The sequence below is a fragment of the Cetorhinus maximus genome, chromosome 20 (genome assembly GCF_964194155.1).
Source record: "Cetorhinus maximus chromosome 20, sCetMax3.hap1.1, whole genome shotgun sequence".
Classification (NCBI taxonomy): Eukaryota; Metazoa; Chordata; class Chondrichthyes; order Lamniformes; family Cetorhinidae; genus Cetorhinus; species Cetorhinus maximus.
In genome coordinates this window covers 16,268,679-16,286,543 of record NC_135898.1, presented here as the reverse complement: position 1 = coordinate 16,286,543, position 17,865 = coordinate 16,268,679, and the positions used below count along the sequence as shown (strand labels likewise).

Genomic DNA, 17,865 nt, shown 5'->3' with positions numbered 1-17,865 from the left:
GATAAGAGTGAAACACCTGCCCCTGTCTGTCATTTAAACTCTGCGGGGTGTTGAGATACTTCAAACTTAATGCTCCAGTATTTATTTTCTGTTTCATGTATTTCTTCAGGGCAAATTATTTCCTTTTTCTGTGGTTCTTCTACTACTTGTATGTGGTTTGGCTTTAATATTTTTTTCTTTCCTTTTGCAGGCTGTGTTTTAAATCGGCAGACAAGTTTAAAATATCCTAACGTCCCACAGCTGTGGCACTCTGCTCCCCTTGCTGGACACTATTCCCACTCGTGCACACTTATCCCCATTTTTGCAGGCTTTTGCCTTGGTGTGTTTCCCCTCTTCTGGCCTATGTATTGAATGGCCTCACTCATTGGTTTCCACAGGACCTCACTTCCCCTGTGAGCAAATGCTCTATTTAACTCTCTCAGCTCAGTTTGTCTCGCAATTTATACCTCCATTAAAGTTAAATCCTCTCTTGTTTGCAAGAGATCTGATTGAGCTTCATCAAAGACACCAACTACTATGTGATCATGAAGCAATTCTTCCCTTAATATTCCAGAGTCGCAAATTTCTGCATGCCTGTACAGATTGATGATGTACAAAACCATGCTTTCATGTGGTCTTTGTTTTCACTTGTTAAATTTTGACTTCCTGTGATTAAATTTTTGCGAACATTGAAAAAAAATCAAATGCTTAGAGGACCATGTCGTAAGTGCTTGAAACCTCATTGATTCCCTGTCTCGCTATCATGTTGTCCACAATAGCTCTAACTGCATAGAGTAAAGTACTGACCCAATTATTTTGTTCCTTTTTGTGCAAACTGGAAGCAGTTCTACATCTGGAAACTTCTTTCTCCAGTTATTCCAGCACTGAGTTTGTTGTGAACCTTCAGCGCTCTGGAAAGGTTCTGAATAGCAGTGTAGATTCCGTGCTTCTACCAAGCTCTGGACCTGTTCCTGCTTCACAAGTGTTGCTTGGTAATTCTGGCCTGTGCTCACTGCTGTCTGGACTCTGGGTCTGGCCTTCAGCTTGCATCTGCTACACCCTGCAATGCTATTACTGTTTTGGTGAGCCTTCAATCCTTTCATCCTTCTTTCAAGGATTTGTAGGCTTGTCAGGTCTGTTGTCTTTTCTTGAAGTTGTTCTGGGTCTTTCACTTACTGTATTCTGCCACCATGTTTCATCGTGTGTTCAGGGTCTGGATGGGGTTCTTTGGGGTTATTGTCTACTTTCCTTAAGTAAGCTACTCAAGACTGTGTTTGTTAAAAACAATAATTATTTACAACTCAATGTATATCTTTTGAATTTTCCACGAGGTTGTACTTCACCTCCATCTAGATCGCTGTGACCTAGTCATGTGTCATTACATCATAGTTACATTAGCATCAGGTCCTTCTGATGTTAAGTCTTTACTCTACACTTAAGGCAGTAATTCTGAGAAGTAAATATCCAAGTTCCCTGAAAAAGATATTTTGAGGCATATTGGCTCGAAAGATGTTTTTTTTAAAAATAAGCTTGAAGACCTAAAGGCTGGTTTTACAGAATAGTGCTATAAGTAGGGAGCCTCCCTTGCTGAAGTATAGGAGTAGGTTGGAAAAGCAAGCACTGATTGCACACACTGATTTTCTGTCCATGAACATTAATCAAGATATGTACTCCCAGTGAGCAAATTTCCCTGCTGGGAGCATAATTTAGCGAAGTATGCTGTGGTAATGGCACCACTTAATTAGTGTGTTCTGATAATTGATAGCACAAAGGCCATTGGCATACCATGTCAGCACCAAAAATGTAATGGAGTGGTGAGAGGGAGAGAGAGAAGACAGAATGGAACACAAATGACAGTATCAATTAAAAAAGAGCTAACTTGCATTTACATGGCACCTTTCATATGCTTAGAATATCTCCAAGAGCATCACAGCCATTAATTACTTGGAGGTGCAGTGGCTGCTGTTCAGTGGGTAAATCGGGCCACTTATCCCACAACCTGTCCAGGAAAGCAGTTGAACAACCCATTGATCAGCTTCTGATGGTGCAGGTTGAAGGATGAATGGTGTCAGGATACTGGGAAAGCTCCCTGCTCTTTTGAGAAAGAGTATTTTGGGAATTTTTCTATAACCATATAAATATTTGGACAGGACCTCTGTTTAGGGTCAATCTTAACTCTACTCACTTCATGAAAACTAGGGTAACTGACTGTGTTCCCATGGCCTTGAGAGCTGAGGAGCAGGACAGCTGGCAGAAAGTAGAGATGTCCTGCTTTAAGTCTGCATATTAGGACCTGATGATGTCCACAGCTGACACATCCAACCCTACAACCCTCCATGATCTCTGCCCTCTCGTGCATCCCTAATTTTAATTGTTCCACCACTGGCAACTGTGCCTTTAGCTATCTCGGCCTGAATCTATGGGATTCCCTCCCTAAACCCCTTCTCCCTCCAGCCCTTTAAGACACTCATTAAAACCTTTGACCAAGCTTTTGTTCACCTGTCCTAACATCTCATTAGGTGGCTCAATGTGAAATTTGGTTGCATAATGGTCCTGTGAGTGTTTTTACTATACTAAAGGCATTACATAAATGCACATTATTGTTAGAAACAGAAAATACATCAGCTATCCACAGGCAGTCCCAATTCCAAGAATGTTCAGCATTGGTCATTTGTTTTTTTGTTTGTCACATTTAACTGATTGAATGACAAATTGAATTTGGTTTCCTAAGTTCTAACTGATGGTGACCTCATGGTTTTGTTTTAATCTTGATTCAAAGAGCATTCTACCCTCAAATATGTCCCACTTGTCCACAATTTCTGCACCCTGCATGCCCTACACCATTTCTATAACCTTTTCTTAGCCTTCTGTCATCTTCAACCAGTTGCTTCAAGGTGTATACAACAACTTGGAGATTGCTGTCTCTGCAAATTTTCAGCTGGCCCTGTTTCCTTTGAGAGGTGCCTTGTCTTTAGTGCGTGATTTCCCCCAACAAAGCAGCAACTCGGCAGAGTGGCATGCCTGACCGAGCTCCATGTTATGAGGCATTGGCCATGCCTTGTTAAAAGTGATACCATATGTAGTCTCCACATATATGATGCTCCATTACATGGTACAAAATGTGTCAAATAATCAGCAGAATATTTACACTCCATAAACATATAATATCTTGTACCCAGTTTTCATCCTCAGATGGTAGTTGAATCTAGAATGTGGCTTATGGGGAAGATGTGTTTGTATCTCATCCATGTAGTTGATTCTTTGAGTGTAAACAGCAAGTCGTTGAATCATGTAAGGGATGGGGTTGATTCCAGTCACTTAACATCAATAAGCACACTTTCAAGCAGAAAATCAGAATTGGGCAATGCTGCACCTCCTGAAGGCACAGAGACCATTATGGAAGGCACTTATGCTGCCTTCCTGTCTGAGTTCGACCTTCCCTTTTTATATGATGATTGTCACCATACGTTAGGCATCTACCTTGTGAACCCCCAGAAATTTAACACGTCCAACACAGTCAGGCAACAAATAAGCATTGTGAAATTATCTGAGTTATCAATCATGGCAAACTTCAACTGTCACATGCATCACTGACAACATCTAAACATTTCCACAAGTCAGCCTTTCAGAGTGTGAAAGAGTAAGGCACTCAACAAATATATCAAGTTGTGTGTGTTTTTATAGTTTTTTTAAAAAAAAAGAAAATCAAGTCAATTTATTAGTTGATATTCTAAGAGAAATTTGGCAAGTTTGGAGATGTCCGCAAAGTTTGCAACAAGATCCGATGCAGGTTGTGGCATTGACTGGGCTTAGAGTAAGTGGAAGCAGCAACTAAAATAGGACACAAGAGTGGGTGCTGCAGACTACATCGTGACTAAAAGTATTCAGTATGAATTCAACTTGTATTTTTAAATCATTCTTGGGATATAGGTGTCAGTGGCAAGGCCAGCATTTATTGCCCTTAGCCAGCTGCCCTGGAGAAAGCAAAGGTGTTGGTAACGCCTTTGAATGTCATGGGGAGGTGGCTGGACTTGTTGAAACTGCTCATTGCCTGGCACTTGTGTGGCACTAATATCACTAGTCACTTATTTTCCCCAAGTCAAGTTTTTATCTAGGTTTTGCTGCATGTGGGCAGGAGCTGTTCCATTATGTGAGGAATTGTGAATGAAACTGAAAGCTGCAATCATCAGTTAACAGTTTCACCCCAAATTTTAGTGCTGAAAGTCTTTAATGAGCGGCTGAAGACAGTCGGTCCTTGGGCACGGCCCTGGGGAATTCCTGCAGCGATATCCTCAGTATGAATTTGTCAAAGAAAGATGAACGCGATGACCTCAAACAAACCATTCCTTGAATAACTAAGAGAGCAGAATTGTAAATTTCAAGCATCAACATCTTGACTTAATTCTAAATGAAAAGGACCATAATGGGTGATAAGAAGAACATGAGTGCAATTGCTTTATTGTTTGTATTCAACTTTTCTTAATAAATGGTCAAGTAAAAACGATGTTTGAAATTTTGGTACTTCAGTCAATGTAGCACTTGTAGGATAGAATTAGCGGAAAGACAGGAGTAGTTTTGGAACGAATTGCTTCAAAAGGCACTAATGACAGTAATTAAAACTAGGTTTTGCAAGAAGCTTATTGGATTATGGGAGAGAATGGGTTACTATTTAAGTAGTTGGGGAGCTGACCAAATTCTCAGGCTTGATGAAATAAGAGACTGAGCAAGGCGCTGTATTGTGTCACAATGTTATCAGCAATTCAGCAAAATCACCTCATGCAGTTGAAAGATGGGCAATAAAAGCCAGCTTTGCCTTCAACACAAGTCATGAAAATGAATTTTTAAAAATCAGTTATTTTTGTCTTTACTGCCTTCATTTGTATTAATTTCATAAAATTTCACGTCAAATGGTATTCTTTTTAAATGCAGACTGTGGGCTGGATTTTCACAGAGTCAGAGAGACTCCGTGGAGGGGTGAAAATGGCGGCCAGCGCCGGATTCCAGGATCGCCGACCCCATTCCCGGGGTTTCTGATTTTTGGGAGTGCTTTTTAAGGGCGCGGGCTCATTCAGGTCGCGAGCCCACACCCTGCGCTCCCCACCTGGCTGGCTCCATTGTGGGAATAGGCATGTCCTAGTCCTCCACAACTTTCCTAGAGTCGGACCAGCTTTTCAAAGAGTCCTGCTTTATGGCACCTTAGAAGTGTGGTGAACTATAGTCTGCATGAGGAAACCTTTTTAAGGTAAGATCAAAAGGTCCTCCTCATGTCCCCCATGCCAAAGTGTGCTCCTACCCACTCCTGATGGTCACTCATGCCCCCATGCCAAGCTGACACTTCCAAGCCAATTCACCCACTATACACTATATAAATAACCCGATAGTGTCAACAGGATGTGTTTAAAAAAAAAAGCTTTTTTAAAAAAAAGTCATTCGTTGATAATTGTCCACTTTGTTAAAAAAAAACTTTTTACTACAAGCCAATAAAAGTGTCAATCATCCAGACCCCTGAAAGTATCAATAGCAGAAACTGCAAGCATTTAACCTCTTTCTCATGTGTAAATTAACATTGTACAATTGACAGAAGAGATCAGAGAGACAGAGCTGTCAATCAAGTAATGTCTTCCCTGGGGCGCAGCTGTTTCAGCATTGTAATGGATTTCTGGGTGCTCAGGCAAGCTTCATTATGGGCATGGAAGTGCCATAGCTTGGTATGAGGGTTATAGACAGTGGGTAAGGGGTATGAGGGGGCATGAATGGGGCATGGGGAGTGAGAGTGGTGAGGCCTTGAGGGGCCCATAACTGGGGTGTAGTCCCACAGCACCAAGGCAGGCCTTTTAATTCTGGTGAAGAGTCATACGGACTCAAAATGTTAACTGTATTCCTCTCCGCAGATGCTGTCAGACCTGCTGAGTTTTTCCAGGTACTTTTGTTTTTGCTTTTAATTAGCTCGCCTTGGTACTTGGCGGCCCCCTTGGCTGCCTCCGGGTTTTTTTCCTGGGTTGGCTAGCCTGACTGCAGCCATCACCCACCCCATGGAATGAAAATTCCATCTCCCCTGGCACTTTCTCCCGATGCAGGCAGGCTGAGCCAGGAATTTTCCCAACTCTGGCTATCTGCCTTGAGGATGAAAATCCATGAAAGGAATGCAAACCGATAAACTCTGGGAGGTGTCTTCAGATGTCAAACATAACTTTTCTGCAGCTGGAATTCAGGGTCATATCAAAGAACCTTTTGAAAAGGTGAATAGTTACATATTTAAGATTAAATTTTATTTTTGAGGGGAATTTTTTCTTTTCCATTTCTGTTCAATATTTTGATTACCTGTTGGAAAAAAAGATGTACCTGTAAATTCAGATTCCTGGCACGAACATAAATATAGTTGAAATTAAAACACTTCTGACGTCCTTCAGGTTAATTACTATTTTCATCAATGTTAATTAAGCTCCTTCAGAGTCTTGGGCTCAGTAGCTCTTCCAAGTCATTTTTCATCCCCTGTGGATCTAACAACAGCTTAGCATTCCACTCAGGGGTAAAAACATGCCAAAAATAATAGTTAAAATGCCAAATAGACTTATAAGTTTACCCTGATGGATTTGTCACACCTTGTCCTCCTCAAAATGGTTCGGTGTTTACAGCGAAGTTGAGAGCTCTTGCTGATCGAGAAGTCTGGTGGGATTCTGGCCTCTCAGCCAGCATCACCAGCAAGAGAAGACTGATGCAGTCGTTTGCTGGGGGTGAACTTTACACTTAGCAAATTGGCAACAACATTTCACTAGACTTCAAAATAATGCTTGGGTTGTAAAGCACTTTTGAACCTCCTAGGGTTGTGGTAAAGCACAATGAAAGTGCAATTTTTCTGCTTCTTTGGCAGTTGCCATTTGAGAATGATGGTCAGTAAATTTAAAAAAAACTGGTATCTGATTATGCCCTGTGACAGATAATTAGAATTGGAGAAGTTACCCGCGTGAAGCCATTGGATGACAAGGTTCTGAACAAAATGGAAAAAAATACAAATTATTTTTCATATCCTACAAAACCAATGAGAGGAAGTACACAGCAAGGTTGTGCAAAAGTTTAGATTCATAAGACTCTGAAATGCTAGTCTCATGGCTTTGGCTGTTGATCTTACTCTTGCACTTGGAACGCAACAGAACCAAATTGTCCAAAGCAAAATACTGCTGATGTTGGAAGTCTGAAATACAAAGGAAAATACTAAGCATGTCAGGCAGCATTTGTGGCAGTGACATCGGCCTAAAACATGAACTCTGGTTCTCTTGCCACAAATGCTGCCTGACCTGCTGAATCCAGCAATTTATTTTTAATTCGGAACTAAACTGTCTCTGGACACCTCAGGTCAGACAGCTGTTGAAGTTTACAAGCCCATGGCCAAATTTTAGTTTAGATACACTTAAAACTCTAGCAAAATCATCCATGATAAACCATCATATTTTTTTTTGTAAATTAAAGTCAGTTGAGTATTTCACTCTGTTGAGATTAATGGAGATGGGGGATAACATATATTGATGCATGTATTGTTCAAGATGTACGAAGCAGAGTTAGAAAGTATGGAAACTTGATAGACAATGTGGGGAAGCTGACTTAATGCCTTAGGGTTTTGTCTGGCAATGCCACATTCACACCTGCAGGATTGCAGCTGTTCGACATACATGTTGTCTTCAGCATCCAGTGTAGTAAAGGTTCACCAGATCTCACAACTTGAGAGAATTTTACTAAAGCATGTTGGAGAAATTGTTTTTTCTTCTGCTTTTAAAAAGATGAAGAAAGTGCACTCAAATTCCGGTTATAACCAAGTCCAGGCAGCTTGCCAACATCTTTTAATTAGATGTAGAGATAAGTTTCTGCCTATGGGGAGGAGACTGAAACTATAGAAGACTCGTGAACAAATCCAATAAGGAATGCAGGAGAAATTTCCTTACTCAGAGTGTGTGGACACAGTGTGGTTAAGGTGAATAGCAGAGATACATTTCTGGAAAAGCTCAATAAGTACATGAGGGAGAAAGGAATGGAAGAACATGCTGACAGGGTTAGATGAAGTTGAGTTGGAGAAAGCTCATGTGGAGCACAAAAGCCAGCATGAACCAATTGATCCAAGTTGCTCAATTTTTGTGCTGTAAATTCTACATAAGACCATAAGACATAGGAGCAGAAATTAGGCCATTCGGCCCATTGAGTCTGCTCCGTCATTCAATCATGGCTGATAAGTTTCTCAACCCCATTCTCCCGCCTTCTCCCCGTAACCTTTGATCCCCTTACCAATCAAGAACCTATATATCTCGGTCTTAAATACACTCAATGACCTGGCCTCCACAGCCTTCTATGGCAATGAATTCCATAGATTCACCACTCTCTGGCTAAAGAAGTTTCTCCTCATCTCTGTTCTAAAAGGTCTTCCCTTTACTTTGAGGCTGTGCCCTCGGGTCCTAGTCTCTCCTACTAATGGAAACATCTTCCCCATGTCCACTCTATCCAGGCCTTTCAGTATTCTGTAAGTTTCAATCAGATCCCCCCTCATCCTTCTAAACTCCATCGAGTATAGACCCAGAGTCCTCAAACGTTCCTCATATGTTAAGCCTTTCATTCCTGGGATCATTTTTGTGAACCTCCTCTGGACCCTCTCCAGGGCCAGCACATCCTTCCTGAGATACGGGGCCCAAAATTGTTCACAATATTCTAAATGTGGTCTGACCAGAGCCTTATAAAGCCTCAGCAGCACACCCCTGCTTTTATATTCTAGTTCTTTCAAAATAAATGCCAACATTGCATTTGCCTTCCTAACTACAGACTCAACCTGCAAGTTAACCTTAAGAGAATCCTGGACTAGGACTCCCAAGTCCCTTTGCATCCAGATTTCTGAATTCTCTCCCCATTTAGAAAATAGTCTATGCCTCTATTCTTCCTGCCAAAGTGCATGACCTCACACTTCCCCACGTTGTATTCCATCTGCCACTTCTTTGCCCATTCTCCTAGCCTGTCCAAATCCTTCTGCAGCCTTCCCGCCTCGTCAATACTACCTGTCCCTCCACCTATCTTTGTATCATCTGCAAACTTAGCCAGGATGCCCTCAGTTCCTTCATCCAGATCATTAATGTATAAAGTGAAAAGTTGTGGTCCCACACTGACCCCTGCGGAACTCCACTAGTCACCGGCCGCCATCCTGAGAAGGACCCCCTTATCCCCACTCTGCCTCCTGCCAGACAGCCAATCCTCTATCTATGCTAGTACCTTGCCGCTAACACCATGGGCTCTTATCTTACTGAGCAGCCTCCTGTGCAGCACCTTGTCAAAGGCCTTCTGGAAGTCCAAGTAGATAACATCCATTGGCTCTCCTTTGTCTAACCTACTCGTTACCTCCTCAAAGAATTCTAACAGATTTGTCAGGCATGACCTCCCCTTGATGAAACCATGCTGACTTTGCCCTATTTTACCATGCATTTCCAAGTATTCTGAAATCTCATCCTTAATAATAGACTCTAAAATCTTACCAATGACCGAGGTCAGGCTAATCGGCATGTAATTTCCCGTCTTTTGCCTCACTCCCTTCTTAAACAGGGGGGGTTACATTAGCGATTTTCCAGTCCTCTGGGACCCTCCCTGACTCGAGTGATTCCTGAAAGATCACCACTAACGCCTCCACTATCTCTTCAGCTATCTCCTTCAGAACTCTGGGGTGTAATCCATCTGGTCCAGGTGATTTATCCACCTTCAGATGTTCTCTTAAAAACATGTTATGCCAATGCCTCCATCCATTCAAAAATTTTGTAAAGATTATAATTTAGATTGGCTCTCAAAACAAGCCAAAGTGGACTCTGTAAGCCAGATCGTTGATATACTATTGCTTTCCTAAAATATTTCTGCTGGAATCTGAAGAAATTCTATGATAGTTAGCAACTAAACTCAAATCTCACCGGAACAAAGATCCTTGAGTAGTTCAATCCCCAAAAATTTATAACAATTAAGCAAGGTTGTAAAGTGCACTGAAAGCAAATATCCATCCACAAAGCACAAACTCCATAGAGTCTTAAGCTATTGAAGGGAGATTAATAAAAATGTTGTCCATTACTAGTAAAGGTCTCATTTGTTGGCTCTTCAATTAATAATTGTGCTATTTTATTCAAGCTCTAAAAATGAAGATCAAGGAAGTCAAGAAGGAGAATGGAGATCGGAAAATCATACCACAGAAGAAGAAAAAGCCTCTGAAACTGGGACCACTCAAGAAAAAGGACCTGAAGAAGCTGACCTTGTACATTAAGAATGGGGCAGACTGCCCTTGCCACCAGCTGGACAATCTCAACAGTAACTTCCTCATTATGGGCCGCAAGGTGAACAAACAGAATCTCCTGACGGTTATTCACAGGTGGGACAAAAAGAGCAAGGAAGTCAAAAAAGCTGTGAAGAAAATGAAGACTCACGTTTGTCCAACATTCCAGGGGGTCTTCAAATGATTATCTGCTTTGTTCTTTAATCAAACAACAACGGTTGAACTTGCACATGCTTTTTTAAAAAAAAATTAAACTGATTTTTTTCTATAAAATAGGATGCCTTTTTGAATTATGATTTTCCACTTTTATTTAGAACCTGTGTGTAATGAAAATGATTCTTTATTTCTTTCTGTTAATCAATACAATAGCATAGATTATTAAGCCAGAGAGAGAGAGAAATTTAAAAGGGAGGTATGAGGATGTATTCTGCAGCTTTTTTGCTAATTAAATGCATCCAAAAATGTTCAGACAGCTAGAAAAGGAGTCATAATTAAAGTCCTTCCAAAGTGTGAATGGATTGAATTAAGAGTTAGGAATGATATTTGGAACATAACAAAAACTGATTTAGCCTTGACCACCCCCACATCCAATTCCTGAATAATCTCCTGAGAACTACAAGAGACAAAAAGCACAGGCTTGAAAAATTTTATTGAGCATTACATTCTTGTCCACACAGTGAGTAATTGGCCAAGATTACAGAGTGCTGGGTTCCCCTGGAAATTTCAGGTCTGCTCAAGGACTCTGGGTGTACACAGTGTTGGCAAAAAAAAAACCACTGGGCTTCTGCCCAAAATGCTGAACTGAAAATGTTCACTGTTGCAGATTAGAATTAACATCTGATCATCACTTTGTCCTTCAGCACAATTGCATGATAAAAACTCCGTGAAAGACTTATCAAATCTCACGTGCTGTAGAAATTGGACTATTGCCAAAGACTCCCATCTCCTTCTGGCACTGCAGCTTCATGCTTAACAGACTGACAGCTTTGAACTGCTCGAATATTCACCCAGCATTAAGAAGTTATTTGGGGGAAAAAAAGAGCCTTTTGTAATGGACAAATTAGGAAACTTAGGAGAAGGTTCAGTAAGTACTAAGTTTTGTTCTTTGTAGTTTTGAAAACATGAGTTAGGAAGGTTGTAAGTTGCACGCTTAAGGTAGAGCTTCATTGCTGTTGGTGTTTGCCACAAGATGATTTTCATACTGGAACAAAATAGTTTTGTAAATTACAATCAAATATCAGCAGCTTCTTCATTTCTTTTGTTTATTCTTTTGTGCTTTTATAATCATTTATGATTTTTCTTACAGATTTACATTCGCTCAGTAAAACAATGGTACGATGATGTTTCTATATCACACTGATTTATTTTCATCTGTTTTAATTAATTCATTTACTTAAAGTTACGATGATTAAGGCCGTAGACACAGCTTAAAGATGTAAGTGTGTTGCATTTTTTGATCTAAGTGCACTGTGAATGTTTCATTCTGCCATGACAAAGTATCTGCAGAAGTATTGCTTTCAACTGACTTAATTTTACTTATTTCAAACAGTTTGGATAATTGTATGGATTAAAGAGCTGCTTCCTTTGTAGTTCCTTGTAATTAGACCCGCTTTTTGAAAATAAATTGGTTCAAAAATTGAACTTTGTTTCGTATTTCAAAATCTGATTTTTCTAAAAATTGATTTTTTTGTGGGCACCACAGTGCAGGAAGATAGCAGCAAGACTTTATTCTTGCAAACCATCCCGCGGTTTAAGCTTGGTGGTCTTCAGATAGAGAACTGCAAAGCAGAAACCAGGAAAGTTGGACACGTCCACCTTGTGTTGCCCTTTGGCCTATTTCCAAACAGTTTGTTGTAATGTAGATCTAGGAGCTGTCAGGGGAGGTCACTTGCTCTCTTGGTCCTCCTATTAGCAATGCCGCTGGATAGGAGAATTCATTGAATGACTCTGAAGAATTCACTGCTCCATACAAATGAGGGAAGGACCAAGATTTGTTCTGTGTTGGGCAAAAAATTAAAAATAAATCAACCCTAGTCTCCACCATTGGTTGACAACAGAATATTGGCAAATATGAGAATTGCATAATTCCAATTGAGGTCATTCCTTCCACAGCCAAAGAGATTTCCTGACACCTCACAAAGATCAGTCACTTGGGTGATATGTGGGGCCACGCCTCAGCTGAGTCACCATATAACCATATTCATGGGGAGACAGTGGCATGGTGGTCATGTCAGTGGACTAGTAAGCCAAAGGCCAAGAAAAATTCTCTGAGGCATGGGTTCAAATCTGGAGATTTTTAAAGAGGCAACAGAGGGAGGTGATGAGGGTAATGCTGTTGATGTAGTGTACATAGACTTTCAAAAGGTATTCGATACAGTACCACACAACAGACCTGTGAGAAAAGTTATAGCTCGTGGAATAAAAGGGACAGTAGCAACGTGGATTCAGAATTGGCCGAGTAATAAGAAACAGAGAGTAATGGTTAATGGATATTCTTTGGGCTGGAGGAAGGTTTGTAGTGGAGTACCCCAGGGGTTGGTATTGGGACCCTTGCTTTTCTTGATATACATTAATAATCTAGATATTGGTGTGCAGGGAAAAAATTCAAAGGTTGCGGATGATACGAAACTTGGAAGCATTGTAAACTGTAAGGACAACAGTGTAGAACTTCAAAGGGGCATGGACAATTTGGTGGAGTGGTCAAATAGGTGGCAGATGAAGTTCAATGTGGAGAAGTGTGAGGTGATGCATTTTGGTAGGAAGAACATGGAGAAACAATATAAAGTAAGGGATACAATTCTTAAGGGCATGCAGGAGCAGAGGGACCTGGGTGTAAATGTGCATAGGTCATTGAAGGCAGCTCGACAGGTGGAGAGAGCAGTTAATAAAGCATACAGTATCCTGGGCTTTATTAATAGGGGCATAGAGTACAAGAGCAAGGAGGTTATGCTGAACTTATATAAGACACTAGTTAGACCTCAGCTGGAATATTGTACACAGTTCTGTGCGCCACACTATAGGAAGATGTGAATGTATTGGAGAGGATACAGAAGAGGCTTACAAGAATAGTTCCAGGGATGAGAAACTTCAGCTATGAAGGTAGATTGGAGAAGTTCGCACTGTTCTTCTTGGAGAGGAGAAGGCTAAGAGGAGATTTGATAGAGGTGCTCAAAATCATGAGGGGCCTGGACAGAGTAGATAGGGAGAAAATGTTCCTGCTCACAAAAGGATCGAGAACAAGAGGGCACAGATTTAAAGTGATTTGCAAAAGAAGCAAATGTGATGTGAGAATAAACTTTTTCACAGTGTGGTGGAGGCAGGTTCAATCGAGGCATTCAAGAGGGCATTAGGTGATTGTTTCTACTCAAATAATGTGCAAGGGTATAGGAAAAAGACAAGAGAATGGCACTAAGTCATAATGCTCATTTGAGAGCCAGTGCAGACAAGATGGGCCAAATGGCCTCCTCTGCAATGTAACAATTTTGTGATTCTGTGAATCCCACCATGGCAGCTAGTGTAATTTAAATTCAAATTAGTAAAAAATAAACTGTGGAATTGAAAGCTAGTCTCAGTAATGACCTTCACACTATCATGAATTGTCATAAAAACCCATCTGGTTCACTAATGTCCTTCAGGGAAGGAAATCTGCCATCCTTACCCGGTCTGGCCTACATGCGACTCCAGACCGACAGCACGGTGGTTGACTCTTTACTGCCCCCTGAAATGGCCTAGTAAGCCACTCAGTTCAAGGGCAATTAGGGATGGGCAAGAAATGCTGGCATCCCATGAAAGAATCGGTAAGAATATATAGAACAGCAGAAAACTGAAGAATTGAAGAGTGTGGGAGAAAATATATCAAACCCCTTTTTTTGTAAGACTTAAACCCATATTGCAATCTTGGTTTTTCTTCACATAAGGGGATTGGAGAAACATTTGGTCAATTCAATCCTAAAAAGTGTTAAGCAAAATGCAGAGATGAAATCATGTGACTTCACAATGAGAACCTTTACCACAGAAAGCTGGCCTGTACGCACATGGAAGCAGTTGCTCCATCAAGTGATGTCCATATTAAGTGGATCCACATTTTTCAGAGCAACTGGTTTTTCGGGTAATTCGATAATAATTAATGGCATATGTAGCGAACAAAAAATGTTAAGAGTTGTTTAATCCTCTGTCTGACATTTGAAGGAAAGGAGATATTCATTTTAAACCATTCAATTCAACACAGCTGAAGAGGAAACAAAAGTACGCAGCATTAAAGTGGGAGGTAAAAGTGGCTCTGGCTATCTTCCCGACATAAGTAGACAAAAGCACCATGTAATACTTGCCTCACTTATATGCAATATTTATGCTGCAGATGTGACATCCTAATTGAGCCAGGGTTGCTTTCCACAGGCTAAAACAAATGGGAACAAAAATTAGCCGTGGGTTTACACTTGCCATTGGCAAATACTGAGCATAATCACATGCCAAGTGACTGCTCAACTTCGTAGTACTCCAGTCCAAAAGCATATTGTAATACTTGCCTCATATATATGCAGTATTTATGCTGCAGATGTGACATCCTAATTGAGCCAGGGTTGCTTTCCACAGACTAAAACAAATGGGAACAAAAATTGGCCATGGGTTTACACTTGCCGTTGGCAAATACTGAGCATAATCACGTGCCAAGTGACTGCTCAACTTTGTAGTACTCCAGTCTAAAGAAATATTACAATGTTATGTTGGAACTAGAGTGTTGAAAGTTAATTTTCAATAAAATGTAAACAAACAACATGCAAATACAATTGGGCACCATCTCAAGCAGGAAAAGAAACCTGCCTAAACTGTACTTAGTGAAATGCAGTGAGGTTGTACAGCCATGTAATGCTGCTGTTGCCATTCACTGGAAGAAGAGATGAAAGTGCCACCCATCAGGGCAATACTTTAGTTACCTGTGTAGAGCAAAGCTAATACTGCAAGTGATTCTTAAGCTGACCTGGTGGGACACCATAGTAGAAAGGTTGTGGATGTTGGTTAACTGTGGTGTAGGGTGGCTTTGCAGCAGATGTCACAGCTCTGCAACTGGCACTTTACTGACCCTGCAGGTAATTGCCAGAGATACGGTTGGTGCCCTCATGTTAGTTGTGGGCTTGGTGCCTGCTGATCTCATCACTTACTGACCTCAACATGATTGCTTTCATGTACCACTTAAAATATAAAATGTTGTGATTGCTTTACATTGAAGGAACTAGGCTCTATTTAGCATGGGATGTCTGCTTCATGAGGATTCTGTGCATTCAGCAGGGATTGGGCAGCAGGTCAAGGTGGCTAATTTGCTAGTTCCAACTTAGCGAAGATCCATCCACCAGTTGAACAATTTCTTGTCCAAAAGGCCGCTCAGTGACATAGTTGGTTAAAAACATCATGCTGAGGAGCCATACTGATGAAAAGCTCAGTGATTCACACATCAGGCTGTGCCAAGGCTGTAGTTGTCAACCAAGGTGGTAATAAGGGTCTTGCAATTGTCCATAGTGTCCCATCACTTGGGAGTGTACAATAAGAAAGGGTTTTCAATTGCTCATTTAGTCTGCAACTGCTCCTTCACTGAAAATATCTCAAGAATGGAAAAATAACATAACTGGAAGGAAACACAGGTAAGGTGGAGAAGGGGTTCAAAATCACAAGCTCTTGGGAGAAGCCATCCTGGATATCCTCATATATTGGAGAATGGAGGGAACAGTGTTATTCAAAAACATCAATAAACAATCTGGGATTCTAATGAGTGCAAGCACAAAATTTTTGGGAAGGAAAGTTGTGGGCTAAATAAGATGTACACAAACCATGCCTAAAAGCTGCATGCTCAATTGTCTAATGCTTGTTCTGCACCCTTGACAATTGATACACCTAGCAGAAAATCTATGCTTCTTTTCTTCTACCTTTTAACTCTGTATGCCAGTCTGTAATTTTCACCAAGGTAGCAAACTGGAATCTACTCCCAAAATCTCAGGACTCAAAGATTTAGAATCAGCAGAGGAAGACCACAGCTCAAATATTGTGTGCAGTTTTGGTCTCCTTATTTAAGGAAGGATGCAAATACGGTGGAGGCGGTTCAGGGGAGGTTTGCTAGATTGATACCTGGAATGAGCAGGTTGTCTTATAAGGCTAGGTTGGACAGGCTGGGCTTGTTTCCACTGGAGTTTCGAAGAGTGAGGGGTGACTTGATTGAAGTATATAAGATCCTGAATGGTCTCAACAAGGTGGACATGCGAAGGATTTTTCTCTTGTGGATGAGTCCAGAACTAGGGAGCGCTGTTTTAAAATTAGGGACCACCCTTATAGGACAGAGATGCGGAGAATTTTTTTCTGAGGGTTGTGCGGCTTTGGAACTCCCTGCCTCAGAAAACGGTGGAAGTGGGGTCACTGAATATTTTTAAGGTGGAAGCAGACAGATTCTTGTTAGGCAAAGGAATCAAAGCTTACCAAGTACATGGGAACGTGAAACTGGGAACGCAAACAGCCTTGATCTTATTGTGTGACAGATGAGGCCTGAGGGTATGAATGGCCTACTTCTGCTCCTATTTCATATGTTCATATGACTCTGTACCACCACCAACCCCCTCCCCAACCAACGGCCCCCCCTCATATGATTCTGTACTGCCACCCACTCTTCCTCAACCAACGCCCCCTGCTCAATCCATTTTAATTCCTGTTGAGAAACACTTGGTTTTCACAACAGGACAGAGATAAAGGACTCAGGTTTGTAGAATTGTGGGCACACATTTATCCTGACTGTCCTTTGACAGAGCACATTGGAGTTGCAAAACTATTTGCCATTGGCTGCCCTTCAACCATTTCCCTGAAGTTGATTAACTGTATGGCAATGAAAAGGCGAATTTTTTGCTGACACAGCAATAGCAGGCAACGTAAGCATTTATGTGGGGATTTATTAAAAATTTAAAACTGCAAAAGACGGATTTCAAAGCCTGACTGCAAGTATAGTGCGGTTATTCAATGTGTCAGACAGCACAGCAGGTTTGCATTAAGCAGAGGGGGATAAAAAGCGCAAGAAAATTCTTCCAACTGCGCAATGTGATATCATACACAATTGCATTTTCTCTTTAGAACACGCATTAAGACAAAATGTAAATTCCCTGCAGCATGCCAATTTTGTCGGCTGTTTTTCTGAGAAACATTGGAAAAATTGATCCCTTTGTAATTGTTTTAAGCAACATGAAATGATGGACATATACAACAGTGTTTTTCACTCATACATCCGCATGATATAGCAGAATATATAATTAGTAATGACTTGTGTTATTTATGAGCTATAGTGGAAGGTCATGCAAATCATTTTGGGTATTTACTTTCAGTGAACATGCAGCTGGAAAGCAACCAATGAGTTACAAACTCGAGCTGGGAAATAGACAATTAGACACATTTTTTCTTCAAAAACAGATGGCGTCATCACTGACCCATCACTGTGGAGCAGTATAGTGTTCAGGTAACGAAACGGATAAGTCCAGGGAATCTGGAATAAAGAGCTGGTTTCAGTAAAATTGATGACAAACATATGGGTTTGGTTCATGACAGATTTTAAGGAAGGAAACCTGGTGCCTGGTGTAATG

At 41.0% G+C, this 17,865-nt stretch overlaps 1 protein-coding gene across 2 annotated transcripts in view; it reads left to right on the top strand.

Moving 5' to 3' along the window:
* Window positions 1–11,899, top strand: part of LOC144694898 (secreted frizzled-related protein 1-like) — a 98,041-nt gene extending 86,142 nt beyond the window's left edge. For both annotated transcript variants that reach the window (XM_078565632.1, XM_078565633.1), the window contains exon 3: window positions 10,117–11,899. In XM_078565632.1, coding sequence (XP_078421758.1) covers window positions 10,117–10,442 — 326 coding nt within the window. In that variant the 3' untranslated portion in view covers window positions 10,443–11,899. The remainder of the gene's footprint in view (window positions 1–10,116) is intronic.
* Window positions 11,900–17,865: the final 5,966 nt, after the last annotated feature.